Here is a 20,730-nt window from a genome sequence, read left to right as displayed (position 1 = left end):
TCAGAGAGGAGCGCCCAAAAGCACCGGTTGCTTGCACCCGCGCGCGGGTCGACGCACCCAGGTGTAAGAACATCACTCTACAGCACACACCCTGTCGACCATAGAGACAGAAGAAGGACACTCGTTTCACTCCACTACCGCCCCCTTCCTCTGCCCCGCCTCCCGGGCACGTCGGGGCGCGGTGACGCAGGCAGGTGCTGGGTACCGCTCCTCAGCATCCTCCCCTCCCTGCTCCTGGGATGCTGATGCTGCTGCTGGTGTAGCGGCAGAGTGGGTGGGGTCCCTTCCTGCAGCGACGGCGACGGTGATGCTCGGATCGCATCCGCTCAGCTGGTTCAGCCCGTCTCACAGCGCCTGATCCCGTTCAGCGAGGAGAAAGGAGCGGCCGCGTCTGCAGCCCCCACCATGACTTAAACCAGTATCCCCCTTCTGCCAGCGGGGAAAACGGAAGCATCCGCTCGCCTTCCGGCTTTATTGAACTGGAGCCTTTTCAAGGACAGTAGGAGCGCAACCAATCCCATCATCTGATTTCGTTTTCCGTTTTTTTGTCTTGTGCAGAAGGAAGCCCGAGGTTTGCTTGTGATTTCTGTATGTTGTAGCCTGCACCCCGATCCGTTTCATAGCGTGGCTGCCGGATACCCCACCCTCACCCTGGAGAGTATGGCATGGCCCTGCATCACCAGGGCCTGCTGCATTGCCCGCTTCTGGAACCAGCTGGACAAGGCAGACATTGCGGTCCCCCTGGTCTTCACCAGGTACTCCGAGGCCACCGATGCGCAGCCACCGGCTCATCACCACCACCAGCTGCCCGTCCAGCAGGGGCCACGTGCTGCCGCCTTCTCCTCGAGCGCCATAGAGACGCAGCCATCCCTGGCAGTGGTGGGAGGGGGCGACGCCGACGTTGCGGCTGCGGGGCTCCCCACTGAGTTCTGCAGCAGCCAGGCGGCAGTGCGAGCAGGAGGAGGGGCGGGCACTGGCCTTGCCCCGGCCACCCCTGGCTCGGTGATGCGCCAGGACTACAAAGCCTGGAGGGTGAGACCCGAGCCCAGCTGCAAACCCAAGAGCGAGTACCTGCCCTCAGAAACACCCTTCGAGAGGGAGACCCAGTACCAGAAGGATTTTAAAGCCTGGCCCATCCCCCGCCGCGGAGACCACCCATGGATACACAAACCATCTCCAACGCCGTCCACTGCGGGGGAACGTGGCACCCCCGAGGCCAAGAAGAAAGGCGTGGCTCTGGAGAGGAAGGCCGTCGAGGAGGGCAAAGGGCTTGAGAGGCCGGCGGCAGGTGAGAAGGGGGAGCGGGCGAAGGCAGAAGACAGGGATCCTCAGATGCCCACAAAGGGCAAAGGTGGCCCAGCTGAGATCAAAGGCCAAGAAAAGGTGGCAGCCGGGGAAAGGATGACAGTGGGCGACAACGAGCTTCATATGTCTCACAAGGGGAAGGGTGGACCAGCTGACTCCAAAGGGCAAGAGAAGGTGGCAGCCGGGGAAAGGATGACAGTGGGCGACAAGGAGCTTCATATGTCTCACAAGGGGAAGGGTGGACCAGCCGACTCCAAAGGGCAAGAGAGAGCCGTGGCTTTAGAAGTTCGGGAACCCCAGATAGCCACCAAGGGTAAAGTTGGACCGGAGGAGATTAAAGGGCAGGAAAGGGCTGCGGCCGGAGATAGAGGCCCTGCTGGGGACAAGGACCCTCAGATGTCCTCGAAGGGGAAGAGTCATCTGCGAGAAATCGGGAGTTTAGAAAGGGCTCCGGCTGGCGAGCGGGCCACCTTGGATGAGAAGGAACCAGACATCCCAACCAAAGGCAAAGGAGGGCCCATTGAAAGCAAGGGTCAGGACAAGGCAGCAGCAGGCGAGAGGACAGTGCCAAGTGATAAGGAACCTTTAATACCAACAAGGGGCAAGGGTGGCACTGCAACACCTGGAGGAGAGTCAACAGAGAAGAACCCAACCGTGGTCGAGAGAACAACCGGCTCCCTTGAGAGAAGGGGCCGAGCGGTCGTCGATGCCCTCAATAGGCAGATCAAAGAGGAATGTGGCCCCGGCACATCTTACAGGTAAAATGTGTTTTTAGTCTTCTTTTCTATGTATTTGGCTTTACACTTGGTTGCAAAAACTGTTCCGTTTCATATGATCATTCACTTTGGATCCACCCTTCAATAAATTGCTTAGAAAATACATTTACCAGTATGTTTCAATTTTGATCTGGACCTTAAAGAGTTGAGCCTCACAGGCTACAGCTGGGTCATTTGAGTGGGACATCTAACTTCCTGATAAATGAGGCCACACAGAGGCGTAAATTGGGATTAAAAATAAATGGTCCTGTTCAATTTCCAATGCAATAAATCATAACTTTGAGTGTTTAAGTAAACTGATTTGGTTTGTAAGCATCTTATTTTATCTCCAATTGAACTACTGTATCATTTGTTACAGTCCCAACGTTTTTGCAGGGATTGGTTTGAGGGGACATTAAATCAACGGTGTCCAATGTAGCTCCGGGAGGGCTGGATGCATGGCTGTTTTTTCCAATAATCTCTAAATAGCTGTGTTCCACCCAGTTTTATTGAATGTAACTTTTTTATGTGGTTATAGTGAAAATCTGGCATGGTCTGGCCTTCCTGGATCTTAATTGGACATTTTTGCAGAATGTGGTATTCTCCTTCCTGCACAGTCCTATGTTAATGCATGCTACATTTCTAGACTGTCTACATCTTACGCAGGATCACCCCTTTAATTAAGGGGTTTTCTGGATAAGGAGGACCCGATACACATTATGGGTACTGGTTGCCCTAAGCTTGATGCACATCTCGCTTCTTCTGCTTCTCCATTGAGAAAGCAACGTGGTTTCTCCAGGGTTGCATGCATCTTTTCCAAACACAGTGGTTCCTTAAAGGGAATGTTCTTTCTGTTCCTAGGTCCATCCTCTCATTTTGAAGGTGCCAGGAAGGATGCTTCTGAGCTCTATGTGCTTTGGGGTAGCTCTCTCTCTTTATAGTTTTACATTTTCAGTCAGAGGGAAGGATCTTTTCAACACCCTTCCACCTTCACAGCAGCAGGGCAACCGCACACCTTGTGCACCACAATACAAGCGTCGAAATGCAGCATGTTGACCATAAATGAACACCCAATAAAGAACAGTGTGTAAGCAGGGAGCTTATGATCTAGCTGTGGATTTGCTCTTAATTATAAATTGCATTCTGAAATGTGTAGCATTGTGCATTGTGCAAGACACATTGTGCAGTCCGCCATGTTTCATTGAGGTTCCTGCTGGCTGCCATGCTGCAGCATCTATAAAACATAGAAACAAAAGGTGGACACTGGAGGGACAATGTGAAAAGACTGCACTAGAGAGGCAAAGCTCCATGGACATCCAGGGGCGTGTCTTCAGAAGACTGTGCACAACCTCGGCTCGAGCTCTGCTGGCTCTGGTCTCGCAGAAGTCTTGGCGCGTAGACATCTGATGGGGAATGTGCCTATTAGCGCCCAACTTCACCCTCCACTCTAAGGACCAGATTTACTAAAAAGTCATAGGACACAGCAAGTAATGTTGCTGCACTGCCTTGCATGAATGGGAGAGCGGAACAGAGCCATATCTACTAATATGTGGTGCTGTTCTGCTCTCTCCCTATGCTGGCGCAGTTTTGGCTGCCATGTGCCAGCGCAGACACCCTTGCGCCATAGTGCAAGGGTGTCTATATTGCGGTATGCATAGTTTCTGTACTGCAAGGGGTCACATCCAGTGCAAAAACTATGCGTTATTACTTTTCTCACCTTGTATGCTTGCTGTAGAATGCAGCACACTTGCAAAGAGGGAAAAACGAGGAGAAATGAAAATATGTCTTCACTCAAGGAGGCACAGAATTTTGGTGCAAAACTCGGTCTACAATTTATAGTTACAATGGAACGCATGTTCCACCCCTATGGAACACCCCCTTGATGCCATGTAAAGCAAGTCAGAGCATTCTGCAGCTTATTGTTACTTTTGATTAAAATTCATTACAGATCGCTATTTAAGTTGGATTTTAAATACCACACTACTCTTTGTCTCACGTTTGCATTAACAATAGAACACAAACCCAATATACCAATAAACAATATTCTCCAATATACCATGTCATTGTTAAAGTAAAATGCCAATAAAAACAAATCACAAAAAAAAACAATAGAACACAAACCCAACACAAAGTCTTTTTTAATTCTTGGCCTAAGACTCTTCAGCAGTGACTCTGCAGCTGAATATATCAGCGAGGAAGAGGTGTGATAGGAGCCGGTCTCCTGATTCCAACACACTCTGTGTTTTTTTCCTATTTCATCAGTACATCACCAGCTCCATCCAGTGCCTAATGAAATAAGGGTGGGAGCCCCATGTTTTTCCTTATGCGCTTCCCTCCTCCTATTCGAATGACGAGGTTGCTGATAAGTTTCCCTGCTCTTGATTTCAACTTCTTCCTCTTTCTTTCTTTCACCAGTCTACACTTTCCTTTCTATATCTTGCTCTTGTGTTATCTTTTTTTAACCCCGCTTTCTCCCTTGGTCACTCTTTTCTTACCTTTCATTTCGTCCTTTGTTCTCTATTTTCTGACTTTATTTTTCTCTGGGTCAAAGCCTGAAATTCACAGTAAGTACTATCCCCAAAAATGTGCTTGGCGCTGCGACCACCCACATAAATAAAGCACCTGATCCCTCCTTTCCCTGCACCAACCAGATACCTATGCTCGACTACCCAAAATGCTCCCTGTCGTCCGGCTTGAAGATGATCATTCTGTTCACAACCTTTCTCATCATTCTTTTTTCCTGGTCTTTTATTTTCATCTTACTTGGTCCCATCCTCGAGGCAGCCATATATATTAGAAGCCAAGATAATATAACCTAATGCTGCCTATGCTGGTGGTGTTTTCATATTAAAGACCATGGAAGTGGAGATAGTTTATTATCCTTAATAATATTTGCTTTCTTACATGTTGTGCAGCCATGTTGTAGAGGACTCCCATACAGGAAAAATGATAGTTACCATAAGTCTCTCTTTTGTCTTGCCTATGAATATATGTGTGTGTGGGAGCAAAGCAACTTGAAAAAAATTGCCTTTTTTTCGAACCATACATTGAGGTGTTGCTTGTTAAACAAAGGTTTGCATGTAAATGGGGACATTATTACTGGAAGAATATTTCATGTGTCTTTATTTTGTCCGTGCATATTTCAGTAAGTGTCTCTTCCTTTCTTAAAAATGCACTACAGTTATTATCTTTCCAAATGGAAATTTCTTAACTGCAAAACGGCTCCTGAGCAAGGGTAACACTGTAATCATTCCTGGCTTTATATACCAGTAGCATGTTGCATTCTGGGAAATGTCGTTTTGCTTTTAACATTGTAAGTATAGGCTAAAAAGTCATAGTATCCAAGTGCTGTTGGATAAAAAGCTTGATTTGGCTAAACCTGTCACGCTTGAAGTGTTGCCGCTTGGCAGCCATGACACCCTCAGTGTGGAGTTTTCGCCTTAGTAGGAGGCCTGCAAGTGGCGGTAGAGGTCCAATGGCGATGGTCATCTCGGGGCATATTGGGAGATGGGTTGAGGTCGAGGCCCACCAACATGGTGTTGTTTCACATGTTGTGGAAGGAGGCTTCAGTTGGCCTTGGGTTGGGGTGACATGTCCTGCGCAAGTACAAATGGGCCGGCTGAAGGTCAAGTGACTTCTTTGTTCCCTTGGACCTCCATCCACCCATGGCCCTGTGAGCGTTCATTTGCCCCACGCATCCAACTCTAAATCATGCAGGGTTGTCTTCTTTGCATTGGCGGTGGGGGTACGGTCATGTAAGGGCATGGGGGAATGGAGGATGGTGTTGTCATATTGTATCATTTTTGTCTGAGCAGTGTAGCCTCGTGGTTGGTATCAAGTATAGCCCTTGGCGTCCTGCATCAGAAAGTTAGTGCAATTCTTCAAAAAATGTTGTTTTATGCAAAGCGTGGGCTTTGGCACACTAAAGGTAACAGAAAGTGTTGTGGGGTGGTGGGCGGTTACACTACTGTTCATAGCACTCAGTAGATCCTCCATATTAATGCCCTGGGAACGGGGGAAGGGAGGGGGGGTGGCTTGCACCACGGGACCATGTTATGGCCTAGTTCCTTACACACATTTCCCAGAAGGTTGGCAGGCGGTCCCTGCAGGGATGCATCTGCCATGGTGTCCGCGTCAGCATCTGAGCTGGTCTTGCTCCATTGTTTTGGGAACGGAATGTTCTCGTTTACAAATTTGTCAGGGCCCTTTGGTTTTGGCATGGTGCCCCAGTTGTGTGATGAAGGTGGGGCCAGTTCGAAAGTCTCTCATGAGACTACTAGATAGAATCTGGAAATGTTATGTGAGTGGAATTCTACGGCTAGCTTGCTTTGTACTTTATGTTGTTCTATCAGTGTATATTTTCTGTCAACATTTATTTTTGAATTGCTCAAAAAAAGGTTAATGATTAGTTTAATTTGATCACTTTGATGTAATATAATAAATGCAAACTGAGAATAATTCTCAAAACCAAAACAGGCACAGTCTCGAGTCATTTACTTGTGTGGTTTCTTGCTCTTGGGACCACACAGCTCACCAGGGCCCCACCTAGTCAGAAGTGTCACTTTTAGATTTTACAGGAGAGCGAGGGAACAAATCACTATGCAACAATGCTTTCGGATGACTTCCTCTATACCACTGCTTCGAGGTGTCATAGAAGTAGCATAAAAGGTCACTTCATGGTTTGAACTTGTTTCATAAAATGTTGTAACTTGTGTTTTTTTGGTAATAGACAATTTCCTAGAATATATGTTCCTTTTTATTTTTTACTGGCCTGTGCCTTTGTGAAATAAAAACAAGAATTATTTTTTTAAGCAGTAATTTTTTTCGGTAATTTCTTTTCTAGTAGCTGCAGGGGAGGTGCAGGAGTCCCATGAGGACTAGCTGCATGTTATTATGCATATGCAGATCTACTACCCTTCTTTTGAAGAAAATAAGGCAAATTGATCTATCTCGGTTTATTATCAACTGATATGCATGTCACGTACAATATTTCAATCAATTTTGTTTCTAAGTAGAGCCATTTGTGTAATGTTTGTGGGATTTATTTATGTTAATTCCCACATCGATAATTCTAAGAAATCAAAACAGCATTTAGGCCTAACTCACAAAGAGGCCAACTCAGAAAGGCATTTATGTTATTACCAGTCGTGCTCATATAGTGAAGTTTCACATACTCATAAATGCTTTGGTTGAGTCAGCTCCATAATTGTTTGCACCCGAAGTGGTTCTTAAATATAAATATGTGAAATGCAATTGTTAATATGTGGCATGTAATGTAATTGTGTAATAATTCGAAAATTTAAATCCCTACTAAGGCTCTGTTAAATTTGTGTAATTTTGTTTTGGAAATTACATGAAATTAGTGCAAAATTACGGGAAATGACACCAAATTATCCAAGAGGCATATCTGACATTTAGAGTTGAGCATTCAAAATGGGCGCAGGGATAAATTTTTTGCCAAGAAAATAGCGCTATGTGCAACCGAACACGTACAGCAGAGCTTGTACTTTGCTTTTTTGTTTGTTCTTGTGTTCCCTTGATAGGATTTTTCTCACAACCGTGTCTACATTTTACAAGCAGACATAATAGCGTCGTTTTGGTAATTTCACGTAACATGAGTAATGCAAAATTACTACAATTACAGGCGATAGGGCCAGCATAACAAAAATGTTGCCCGCCACCTACGCCCACTTGATGTAGATACAGGATCTTGAATCACCTACTTCACCCTGCCTCCTTAATGTACAGTGCTACGTTGCTCCCCACTAAGGTACTCCCTAAATAAATACCAATCTATACATTCAAACATAATTAAAAATATAAAAAAAACATGATCTGCAGCCAGAAATTCCCTGATCCGGATTCACAGAATCAGAACCAGTAGGTTTAGTAGATGGTAGCTCGGATTTGTACCAACAACTTACTGAAAATGTTGTGGTTTGTCATTGGAAAAAGTCTAAGGGAGTGAGGAACAGGGTATTTTCAGCCTGTGGTCCAGCAGAAATATTGTGAAAATCCTCAAACTAGTAAATGTGTGAATGTTCACTAGCATTTTGCAGGGTCTTTCCCATTCGTGAAAGTTAGTCCCTGTCCAGTTTGGAAAAGGATTGGGTTTGTTTCTATATATTTCATTGAGATGCACAGGAAGAGGTTTCATCACTAAGAAAATGTTTCACCTTTGTGAGGAAAAAAAAAAATAAAGTATGGTTTTATACCTTCATGCCATATGCACTCCAGTGACTGTCCTGCCAAGTCTGCAATCCACTTAAGTATACTTATCTGGCCATAAGTACGCCAGAAAATCCACTATTGATGTATATTTTAGTATCATTTTGAATGCCAACAAATGTGTAAATCTTTTAGTTCATATGTGTTCGCCTCCAGTGAATACATTTACATATTTTCTGTGAGTAGGCTATTTTAATAAATCTTTTCCCTGACATTCAGCTCGGTTGTCAAAACTGTCAAGTCATATGACATGCCAGTTAATTCTTTCAGTTTTGTGCTTGGTAGTATTTGTTATGCCAATTTGTGGGATTCCTATCAAGCATCTTGCAACAAAGAACACACAACTGCGGTTTTCACGTGCCACACACAACACAGGCTGAATGTGCTGCACAGAGAGTGGAAGAAAGGTTAGAGGTGACCTCAGGGTCACACTACCTTGTTACATCCCTTTTTTTAACGATAAAATATTGCAGAACTATAGTTTGGTGCAAATATTCATTTACTTATTGTATTTGTTGGTGATTTCGCAGGCGTCTCGTGCAGCTGACAGGCCTCTCTAGGGCATGGAACGTGTCGACAGCAGTCTGATTTAGTCGGGAACCTTCCAGGCTGTCATTGAACTGCGGCTGGTGATTTGTTTGGATAGAATGGCCTTGTGGAAGGTGATCCCACAATCCCGTCGGCGGGTCATTAGCTGTGTGTGTGTGTGTGAATGTCCCCTCACGCATGAAATCGGCCCCGCCCCCTCATTGACGCTGACGGCTCATGCGCGACCTGCTTACTGTCTACTGGAGCGAGCCCGAGTCTGTGTGCCACGTCTGAGGCTGAAATCTCAGTTGACAGCGCTGGATATTATCACATGTGCTGTGAAACAGTATCGTTGTGAGCTAGGCGCCTTTCCCTTGGCCAGCCCGCACTTGAAAACACCAAGGGGCAGATGTATCAAGATTCCGTTTTGCGAATTCTAAATAGCGATTTTTAAGGAATCACTATTTAGAATTCGCAAAATGGAATGTATGTACAAAATCGCTATTTTTTAGCGATTCCTTAATATTCTTTATTTGCGAATTCACATTTTGCGAATTCGCAAATAAAGAATAATTTCCAATGCATTCCTATGGGCCAGGAGGCCCATAGGAATGATAGTGCAATAATTCTCAAATTGCGAATTCGCAATTTGCTAATCGCAATTTGAGAATTATTTCAAGGGTGCAGGGGTGTCTCAAAGACACCCTGCTGCACCCCTGAAATTTACATGTGTGTGCATGTGGCACACATACATGCCCTATGGGCATGTATGTTTGTCACATGCCACCCTCACAAATGCCAAATAGGGCATTTTGAAAAGAAATCGCAAATTACCACCAACTACAAGTTAGTGGTAATTTGCGATTTCTTAACACAAATTCGCAATTTCAAAATGTTACATACATATATCATTTAAGGAATTGCAAAAATTGCGATTCCTTAAATGCTATGGCAAAATAAGGAATCGCAATTTTTTGCGATTCCTTAAATTGCGATTTTTTAATACATACCAAATCATGCTAAAAGGCCGTTTGCGAGTCGCAAAGGCCGAAATTCTGCGAATTTCGGCCTTTGCGAGTCGCAAAAGCCTTGATACATCTGGCCCCAAGTGACGTTCTCAGGCAGGACCCCGCAGCCCTATCTTTCTATGTAAGTGGGTTCTGCTTGATATTTCAGATAAGGGGGTGGGGCCTACATCCTGGCTTCCTTTATCAAGATGACACTTGACTGGTCTTGGCAGCCTGTGCTTGCTGTCAATCAATAAAAAAAAACTCACGCAGGGAATAGAATGCAGTTATAGCGCACTGAGTACAGTCGAATCCCAGTCCCCCGACCAGCTAAAGTGTATATAAATGTAATCATAACTTCTCGGTCACTCGTTTGTCAGCAATTACTACTAATTTTCAGACCCACAACACTTCCGCCCAAGTAAATAAGCGACAGATGTCCAAAAATTAGGAACTGCGATTTCCAAATTGTGTGATTCTTACCGCATCACAATTAGGAAATCAAAATTCTGAATGTAAGACACCTGAGAACTTTTAATTAGCGATTCCTAGTGGGTTGGAAATAGACCTGCCTCATGGTTATTAATGAGGTAGGTCGCAGATTGCGACCCAGTAGGAATGATAGCCATCACCGTGATGGTGGCCTGCTGGGGTCAGCAGACCACCATGTCTGTTATTGCTTTTAAATAAAGCCATTGCTTTTTAAATGCAGCTGTTTACCTTAAAGGAAAACAGGATGTGTTTCGAAAACAAAATATGAAACTTAAAAGTTTCATTTGTTTAAGAGACGGCAGTAGTCCATGAGACCACTGCCTGTTCTAAAAATTGTTTTATTAAACATTTTAAAGGGGGAGGGGGTCCCGTTGGGGCACCTTCCCATTTGTGAATAGTTATCACTACCTTTACGTAGTCGGTAAAAAATTCATCTTTTGCAACCATAATTCAGTTGCAAAACATTAATGCGTATCACTGCGATTCAGTATTTGGAACGGATGCCCTATGCACTCTTATACCAAATACAGAATCGCAGAACCAAACTGGGATTTGGTAACAAGCTACCAAATCCCAATTTGGAGTTTTTGCATTTCAAAATGCGTTTTTTTGAAGTCACAAGCGGCCTGATTTCGCAACTTTCAAAAAAGATTTGTACATGGCACTCAAATAAAATGCATACTTTTAAATAACCCACTAGATCAGTTTGCAAATAAGACTCTAAAGCAGGAATCGAAGTGCATTAAAAAATGAATGTGAACTGTGATGCTGGAGGCAATGGGGACGGGGCGAGTGAGCATGGGGCAGGATCAGAGGCGTGGCTGAAACCAACATATTCTTTAACTTTTTTCTGTCTTTCACATTGAGGTAACTGCCTATAAAATAATGCACATCTTAAATGAAAACTAAATTTGATCAGTGGGAAGTGCACTATTGTACATTATTAAATCTCTCTTAGTTTAATGCACTGAAGAGGTATGTGTGTGTAACTAGAGAGCCACAGAATTGAAACCTGGTTGGTGCAGTGGAGAATAGTGACTTGGCTATGTTTAGTTACTCTTTATTTTAAACTTGCATTACATGCAGCACAAGATAGGCTGCTACAAAATGCACAAAGGGTTTCAGATAAAAAAGTACTTCAGAAATAATACACTTTAGAAATACCCAGACCAGGGGTCTCCAACCTTTTCTGTAATAAGAGCTACTTATGTTCAATGAAAATCATTGCGAGCTACTGTTATTATTAATGTTGTAATGGTGATCACATCAGACAAGATTACGTTGGAGGCCACCATATGCAATATTACTGACCATGATCAGGACAGTCCATCAGATATGGTTGCAGGCAGTAATGTAAAAAAAGGCTTTGTCACTTTAAAATGCCTCAGCATGGTTAATACATAACAGCCATAGATGTAATGCCCTTGGCACTGTTGTAATAATATTAGTAATAAGTCTGTTTAACACAACATTATTTATCTCTCAAAAATCAGCTTTAATTATATTTTTTAAATTCTGGTGTTTTTCTGCAAACATCAGTGTCTGAGTTCTGACAATACACACATTTTAGTCTTGAATTCACAGTTTTGGCATACATTGATTCAGCCAAGCCAAATGTTCTTATTTAGTAGGCTGTTCTACACGCTGGAGAGCTACCAGTGACTCACCTGCTACTCGTTGGAAAAGCCTGACCCAGATTCTATTTAGTGCATTTTTTTTAGTAACTGTCTTTTAAATGACAGATTTCACAGCTCAGATGGTAAATCCCTTGCACTACCACTCCCCAAAAAATAAATCTGTGTCATCAGGAAGCTTCAAGTGATTCTGTTAATTGTAGCCAATACCGGCTTTCAAGCACCCTTTAAAATGGCGGATTAACCAGTTGCACACTTTTACATTTCGTTCAAGCAACAGAAACCCTGGCAAGACGGCTTGCTTAGCTTCCTGCCTCTCCCTTAGTTTCACAGCATAGGAGGCTTGCTGCCTTACACTTCAGCGGAAGCTCTTTAGCCGTCAGAATTAACGGTCCGGGTCAGCTGTCTTGTAAAAAGTAGGGTTAATGTTTTTCTTAAATTAAAAAAGTATGGGCACGTCATGCCCCTCAGATCCTGCCCACTTTGACCACTGCTCTAGAGTGACACATGGGCGTAACGCAGGTTCCTGGGCACCTTGTGGTGCAGGGGGCTCCCAATTCTTCAGAGGACGCCCAATTCTCCAGGGGGACTCTATTAGTCAATGAATATCTATGAGATATGGGAGACTCAGAGGCCTACAAACAACAGGATGGGGAGGTAGAGCAAAATAGAGAAGGATTCTTGCTCCACAGACTACTTTATTAAACAAAGAGAATCCAACTCAGAGGAGGAAAAAGTGTTCAACAAGTGGTGTTGGAGCACACCAGAGGTTCTGTCCATTAACACGACAGGTTTTACCTCACACTGCACTTTTTTTAGTAGTACCAGCCGGAGTTAGGAATACATTTTTTTCGAGTAAACTCATGTGCCAGGTACTTTTTAAACCTTCACCACATCCCACCACTCACTTGTAAATACACCCAATACACATGCACCACATATAGTAGTTAACTATAAGTGCTCCCACGTAGTCGTAGGTCGCAGAACGCCGCATCTCGTTAGAGGGGTGCGAAGACCCCGATGATGAGGCATGACACCAAGGGGCCTTTTGGTGTGTGAGGAGTATTTTACAAAACACTAAGTGCTCCAACACCACGTGTTGAACACTTTTTCCTCTTCTGAGTTGGATTCTCTTTGTTTAATAAAGACTCAGAGGCCTCTCATTGCATTGCTGTTCACGATATGTGGGAAGGGTATGCACAGAAGTGAGTCCCGTGCTCACTAAGCCACTGGAGTCAAGCTATCCTGGTTGATGATGACTGATAGCCAGAAACCGATCCTAGGATGCTTTATTCCTGTCCAGGGAAGACATGGTTTGGCAGTTCGGGCTGGACTGTTCCCATGAGGCACAGGGTCAAGACTGATTTGCATATGACTGGGTTGGCTTGGTGAGCAAAATAACGATGGATTAAACCCAGATCTGTGACTGGGGGTGAATGTTTTGCCATTGTGCAACATTCCCTCCATCATCTTGTGTGTTTTTCTGCAACGGGAGCTCCATCATGTTGCGTTATGCCACAGGAGTGACACCATCGTATTTGCTGCCAGACCCCATCCATTCACCGCCCCCTTCTCTCCTCTCACTGGTTAACACTCTGTAGAGGCCAGAGGATGTAATCCTGAAGCTGATATTCAACATGGGCCCCCCCTTAAAGGCTTTATTGTGTCTCTTGATAAACTGCAGGTAGGCACCTATGACAAGGATGGTACTCAGCTCTGTCTCGAGTGGCCGTGCGGGTGATGAAATATTGCCACAGTATTTCAAGGGCTCACACTCTGAGGCCTCGAGAGCCTATTCTGCTTTTCATTTATGTGTTGTGCCCTGATTCACAGACCTCACCTCAAAGAGCAAAAGGAACTTCCACTTCCAGAGTTCAGAGAGAGCTGTCTTTCCTTTCTTAAACTAGGATATAATTCATTACCTGTTTCCAAGTACAGAGAGAAGGGTCCTTGTCCACAGTTTTTTCTTTGAAGCCTGATAATCTGACATTTGATAACACGAGGAATGTTTCTCTTAATGTGACCTAAGGATTTTGATATGGTGATGTGTATTTACGAGCCAGACACAGAACGATTTATACACTAAATATAATGGGGCTGATTCACACAAGCTTTCATAAGTATGGGATGCAATCCTACAGAGGTATTCTGTTACATATTCATACACACATTTGAATATCAGAATCAAAACTCTGAAATACCTATGAGTAAAAGGGCAAAGACGACACAGTCCTTTCTGTTTTTACTAATTGTATATGAATATTCCCGTTTTAGATGTTTTGGTGCCAATTCACAGAGGTATACAAGAGTATGTAAAAGAGTACCACTGGAGTGATCACTCCAAAATGTCTTTGTGAATAGGCCCCAGTTACTTTAAATCTCATCTGTGCTTCAAAGGAAGCAAAGGACGACCTTTCAAGGACAGAAGACATGTGATCAGATAGTTTCAGGCTACAAATAGCCAGAGATGTATGGATTTGAACTGGGTCCAAACACTTGACACATGCTATAGATAAACCAGCCTGAAACACTGGAACTTTCTTATTAATAGGCACACATTATAGCTAATACATTTTGCAGTATTCTGTTGGATACATACTTTAAAAAATGTGTTGATATTTCCATTTGCCTGCAAATTACCCATGTAACAAAAATATTTCTGGCATTGCTTCCTGAAAGCCTTCATCCATTCCTGCTGCCCAAAAAGAGAGGCTAGTCACTGCCTTGATTAGTGTAAGATTAGACTACCATACTGTTCTCCATTCAGGGGTTCCTGGATTGTATTTTGAGGGACCTCAAGTTGTATAAAAAGCAGGATCTTGCAGAGGACCACTGACTCCTGAATGAAATATTAATGAAGTAGGATTGAAAATGTACAGTCTTACTACTATATGTGCTTGTCTTTGCCAAATGTGCTTTTATGGTCTAATATATTTTTGATCGAATAAAGATGAAAAATTTGAATTTGGCTCCTGATCAAGGCAAGGATTCATTTTAAGCTCTCCACAGGCACCCCAGCATGCCCTTCTTCATCTTAATCAATCCCTGAATCAACCCTGTATGTATGTACAACCTAGGCAAAGACACCGAAGCACTGTACAGGGTCAAAGACAAGCATATAGTCAACGAAAGAGGAAGCTGGGTGGTAGACGGTTAATTCATTGTTGATGACCAGATCACCAACCCTCCAACGTAACAACATTATTCTGTCGGTAGAATGCCCAGTGTGTAAGACCACATTCATCACAGGACACTTTGACTCTCATTCCTCCCACTTCACTTTACTGCTGTCACTAAAGTATGGATTGGCCTATAAAAAATTGTTGAGATTGGGTTACTAGTTGACTGGGATGTGAGCCTTGGTCAATCAGCAACCATAATCCTAGGCAGGGTAAGGCACAAGCAAACCCCTAATTAACCTGTGTTCAACCCCCTGGTAGCTTGGCACAGATTAGTCAGGCTTAACTTAGAGACAATGTGTAAAGTATTTGTGCAACACCTCAAACAGTAAAACAGTGAAAACACCACACAAAAAGATCTCACACCAGGTTAGAAAAATATAGCTTCATTTATATTTTAATAAATAAAATAAGACCAAAACAACAAAAATCCAATCAGTAGAACCGGAGTGTTGAATTTTTAAAGAATAAAGTGCAAAAACATAACGTGCTTACTGCGGCAATGTGGTCGATACAATCCCAGATTAGGCCCGCTGAGGTTTCACCATCTCAAGTTTTGTGCAAAGAGTCCCGTTCGCATTGGAGATGGTTGTGAGGAGCAAGGAGAGCACTGCAGCCAGCAGTCGAAGTGGTGCGAACAGCAGGCCCGGCGTCGCTGACGGGCAGGCTGGAGATTCGTGTTGGTGGTCCCTTGTGGCTGTCAATGCTGCCGTGTGATGAGACGGGGTTGGCGGCAGCTAGCACTGATTTCCGGAGCGAGCATCATGGTTCCAGTGCGAACTGGCCCATTCATTCCCAAAAGCTTAATTTCAAGAGCTCGGGAGCCACACCAAGGATCCAGGACCTGAGAGGCACCACTTGGGGGTCAGGAAATAGCTGAAGACAAGAGCATAAGCTGTGGGGAGCCTTTTATGTCCCTGAGGCTCAGATCAGAAGGCCAGCAGACTAGCCCTCTAGGTCATTTTGGGGTCATGGGTTCAAGATGAAGTTGCAGGTACAGTTCTTCTTCCCCAGGCAAGAGGGCAGCAGACAGCAGGTCAGCACAGCATGGCAGAGGTTTCTTCAGAGCAGCAGTCCAGCAGAGTGGCAGTCCTTGTAGCAACACAGCAGTTCTTCTTCCTGGCAGAGAATCCACAGGTCCAGAAGTGTACAGAAGAGTTGGTGTCTGAGGTTCTTCTTTTAGACCCAGGTGCCCTGGATCTGAAGGTGGGAGAAGCTTCTAGACAGTGGCTTTGAAGTTCATGGAATTTCCTGCCACCTCTGCCAAGAGTAAACACAGATCCAGAAGTGTAATGGACTGGTGGTGTCTGTGGCCCTTCATTGATACACAGTTGGTCCTTTGAAGTGAGAAGAAGCTTCTAGGTGCATGGATTCAATGTGTACAGCTGCCCTGCCTTCCTGGCCCTGGCTCCTGACTAACTACAGGAGGTATGCAGCCCTTTGTGTGGTACAGGACACAGCCTATTCAGGTGTAAAGGAGACTGAGCCAAGGTCCTCTCTCCCATCCTGTCAGTGATGGTCCATCCAGTCACACTTAAGCTCCCATTGTGTGTGGCTTTCTAGGAGGAGTACACAAATCCTAACTGCCAACTACATCAAATCATGTGACCAGAGACAGACTGCAGGCACCAAATAGCTACGGCAAGAATATGTCATTATCATTTGTTGCCGCAGCAACTTTCTAAAGTGGCATTTTCAGAATTGTAAGTTAAAATCCAACTTCACCATCAGTTAAGATTTTAAATGAGGTTTCCAGAGACACTAAATATGAAATGGCTATCTCTTCCCATTTGGAAATTACACTTATAAAACATAGTAAGGCAATTCCAATGTTATTCCATGGGATAGATAGGCCTTGAGTAGTGAAAAATCAATTTAAGAGTGTTTCGCTACCAGAACATGTAAAACCTAAAAGTACACATCCAGCTTTTTAAATACATGGCACCCTGCCTTCTGGCCTGTCCAGGGCCTCCCCTAGGATTTACGTATATGTATTAAGAAGGAGGGTATGGCCTGGCAAAGGTTTATTTTGCTAGGTCGAAATGACAGTGTAAAGCTGCACACACAGGCTTGAATGGGTGGTACAGTCAGTGCTGCAGATCCACTAGTGCTATTTATTTACAGGTCCTGGGCCCATGTAGTGCCATTTTACTAGGGACCTATAAGTAAATCAAATATGCCAATCACTTTAGCATTGGTTAGCAGTGGTATAGTGCACAAAGTCCTATGGCAAACAAAAATCAATCCATAAAAAATAGGAGGAGTGAAGGCAACCCGTTTGGGTATGATCATGCAGAGAGGGCCAGTTCCAACAATAATCTAATATCTGCTTCCCTTGAAGCAGACCAAGCTATCTCTAACTACTCACCTCATTTGTATTTCAGAAGTCACAGAGTGGACCTCCAGGTCAATTTACCTCTATCCCATTCCAACTCCTTTGACCCCTCCCCCTCCTTCCTGGAACATATTGCTATCCCAATCCTTAAGCATAGTAGGCTACATATTACAGTACTTTGCAGTCCCCTGTAATCACTGCACTCTTCTTCAAAGATCTATTTATGGACTCACAGGACTCACAGACTCTTAATTACCCTCTTATGATAGCCAGAAACCTCAATTTGAATCAACCAAATTACAAAATCGAAAATAGCAAGCTCCACAAAGTACTCTCTTTTTCTAATTTGTTTCTGCCCACAGCCCTTTCAACATACATTCTATTCCACTCATTGTCTGGTTGATCACTTAGACTTTATCCTTGTATTAAACCTGGCTGACCCCATCCTCTCACCGCATGGATAACTCCCCTTGTGACTGTGCTCATTCTTCCCTTTCTTTTCCAACACCTGAGATCTTGTGAATGAGGCATCATATGGATTTCACAAACTCCTGATCTGTTTGTTTCCCACGTTTCATAGACAGGTGTACAGGTGCAGGCGTGCATCTCTTTGCATTTGCCTCTATTTCATAATTGGCTACCACCTCCTAGATCTCATCCAGCTTTTCTTTATGATATCATATTTGTTTCTCTCGTTTTTACCCATGAATCCTTTGAAAAGCACCAGTCCTTAAACTCCTCCCTCCATCACGCAATCTACTAGCCACTTCAATCAGAACGAACTCCTCAGAATGGACCATATTTGTTTATCAGCCAGGTCTGATGCTGTGAATCCAGACACCATGTACCAGTGAAGAAGACTGATCCAAGCCCCACAATTCTCTTGAGATCAGGGCAGATTTTTCCCCTCTAGACGGCACTTCTAGTTTAGATCATTCCTGAGGTGATAAAAGTGATCTGCCCTTGCAATTGGCCCTGGTTTCTCCCCTACATGGTAATAATCCGTTTTAGCGACAGTTTCGGTAGGTCCATTTATTGCTGTATCTTCCTCTGCTCAAAATTACTAAATTAGATACATTTGTGGAGGATTGCTTTTTTAAGACAATGTCGCTGACATGCTGGAAGTTTTCTTCCTTGTAATAGAAAATATGTGTTTCATTCCTGTGAACATCATGGATTTCGGTCTTGAGTTGGCATAAAACATTGAGGCCATGGTGGCAAAGACCGACCCTAAATTTCCAACTGCAATGTGCCGGTGGTTAAGGATTTCCTGATGGATGAGCCATCAACACCTTTGACTTTGGTGACAACAATACTTCTACCACTTTTATTTGAGGTGGGAGAGCCAAATTGTGGACATATAAAATATCCACTGATTTTGGCCCCATTACAGTACACCTTTAAAGGAATCCCTTAGACTTCTACCAGCCAGAGATTAAGGGTTTCTGTGGGAAGCCATTGCTCCACCTTTATGCCGGACCACTTCAGTTTAATTTGGCAGGTGCTTTGGAACAACTCCGTGTACTGTAATAGTCATCACCACTACCACATATTAAATTTTCTCTAGACAAAAAATGCCTCTCTAGTTTAGCGCTGCGTAGATAGTTTAGCTGTGGCAAAGGGCAAATGCACCCACACAAATACAGCACCCATGGACAGAAATAAACTATCGCTCCAGCTTGTTTGCCCTCATACTGATGGTACCTGCATATCAACCACAGATAATTGGAGAAAAGTTAGAACCAGCCTCCATCTTACACAGGACAAGCACTAGTCTGCTTCACAACATAAAGTTAAGTAATTACATATAAAGGAACTTGTACTAGGCACATTACACTGACATGATTTTTACTTAACTCTCTCAGACAGTTTAAATATATTTCGGAGAGATGTCTATGTTAAAAACTGTTCTACATAACACACATATTTAACACTATGGCACAATAAATGGATCTAAAACTATGAAATAAAAGATAGATACGTGTGTTTATTTCTATAATTTGATAGCCCACAAATTGCACTAGGAAACAAAAAGTAATATTATAAATGATGAGTTATTTATAAAGTGATAACACTAACTGTACTTCAGTAGCTTTTCATATGGATCAGTAAGAGTTAATTCAGCATTTGTTGAAAATATTGAGAGAGGAGGCAAACAAGATGAGGCACATATTGGGAAAAACAACACATCAGATATTGGCAGAGGGCCAGGGGCTGGTCCTCCTCTATGGCGGAGGAGCGTCACCCCACTGGCTCAGAGCCAGCAGGTGAAAAATAAAACAATGTCTATCATCGCTTTACTTTCATTTGCTGGTTCTGAGCCAATGTATGCAGGGAGGGGTGGGCTGGGGCATAGGAGCGGGGAGGAGGAGTGCTATGTGCACTTCTAAGTGGGCACGTGTGTTTGGCCGGCCGTCTCAAGCCGGCCAAACGCACATGTGCACTTAGGTTTATCCAACCTGGCTGTATTGTACAGTGGGCTGGGGAAACGCCACAGACTCACTGTCCTGAGCGGAGCGTCTTTTCAGCCTGCTCAGGCCAATCCCTGCCCTGCTCTCATAGCATGAAAGCAGCACAGGGATTGCCCAGGAAGTCTATCCCAGTATCTGCTGGGAGCAGGAAGAGCACAGGAGGCCCGACGCGGGTGGCGGCCGCAGCTTTAGGTATGTTCTTTTTTGTTGTAATTATTATACAGCGCTTTGACGCCTCATCAGGGGTAGTAAGCTCTATATAAATGCAATTACAATGCAATACACTTAACACACACACCCATGCTCCCCCTCCCATTCTCCCTCCACCCGGGCCACCTCCCTTAGTTTGTGGCAGCTGTCATTTGAGGTTTCTAAAGATGATGACAAGAACTTTATGCCTTCAGCTACTCCTCTTTTGATTGATGCTTGGTTTGAAGAAATAATTGTGCATCCTGGTTTTGCACTAATGTTTACTTTCAACCAGATTTACTGATGATCGGCTGACTGACCTACAGCAGTTGCTCTTTTCTAGTGTTAGGCAGCATCTTCTGTCTCTAGTATATAATTTATCAAGTATGTTTAGTACCACCACCTTTCTGAGATCTTTGAATTTTCTAGTCTGTTTAATATCTGGAACATTGCTTCAACCACTGCTTACACCTGGTCTCAGCAGGGGTCTCCTATACTCTTTTCCTCCCTTTCATGGCTTTTCTGAAGCTTATTTAAGAACCCTTTTCAGATGTGTCTGTAATAAATTGAGCAGAATAGTATTTTTGAATAATTCAGAAGTCTCCTA

The 20,730-nt window shown here is 43.9% G+C and overlaps 1 protein-coding gene across 2 annotated transcripts in view; it reads left to right on the top strand.

The window, feature by feature from the left end:
- Window positions 1–224: 224 nt before the first annotated feature.
- The window catches only part of MAP6 (microtubule associated protein 6), a 107,039-nt gene continuing 86,533 nt past the window's right edge, over window positions 225–20,730 (top strand). For both annotated transcript variants that reach the window (XM_086933862.1, XM_086933861.1), the window contains exon 1: window positions 225–2,063. In XM_086933862.1, the coding sequence (XP_086789988.1) occupies window positions 661–2,063 (1,403 nt within the window). In that variant the 5' untranslated portion in view covers window positions 225–660. The remainder of the gene's footprint in view (window positions 2,064–20,730) is intronic.

The sequence above is a fragment of the Lissotriton vulgaris genome, chromosome 8 (assembly GCF_964263255.1).
Source record: "Lissotriton vulgaris chromosome 8, aLisVul1.2, whole genome shotgun sequence".
Lineage (NCBI taxonomy): Eukaryota > Metazoa > Chordata > Amphibia > Caudata > Salamandridae > Lissotriton > Lissotriton vulgaris.
The sequence above is the reverse complement of the archived record's forward strand: the minus strand, read 5'-3'. Positions and strand labels throughout refer to the sequence as shown.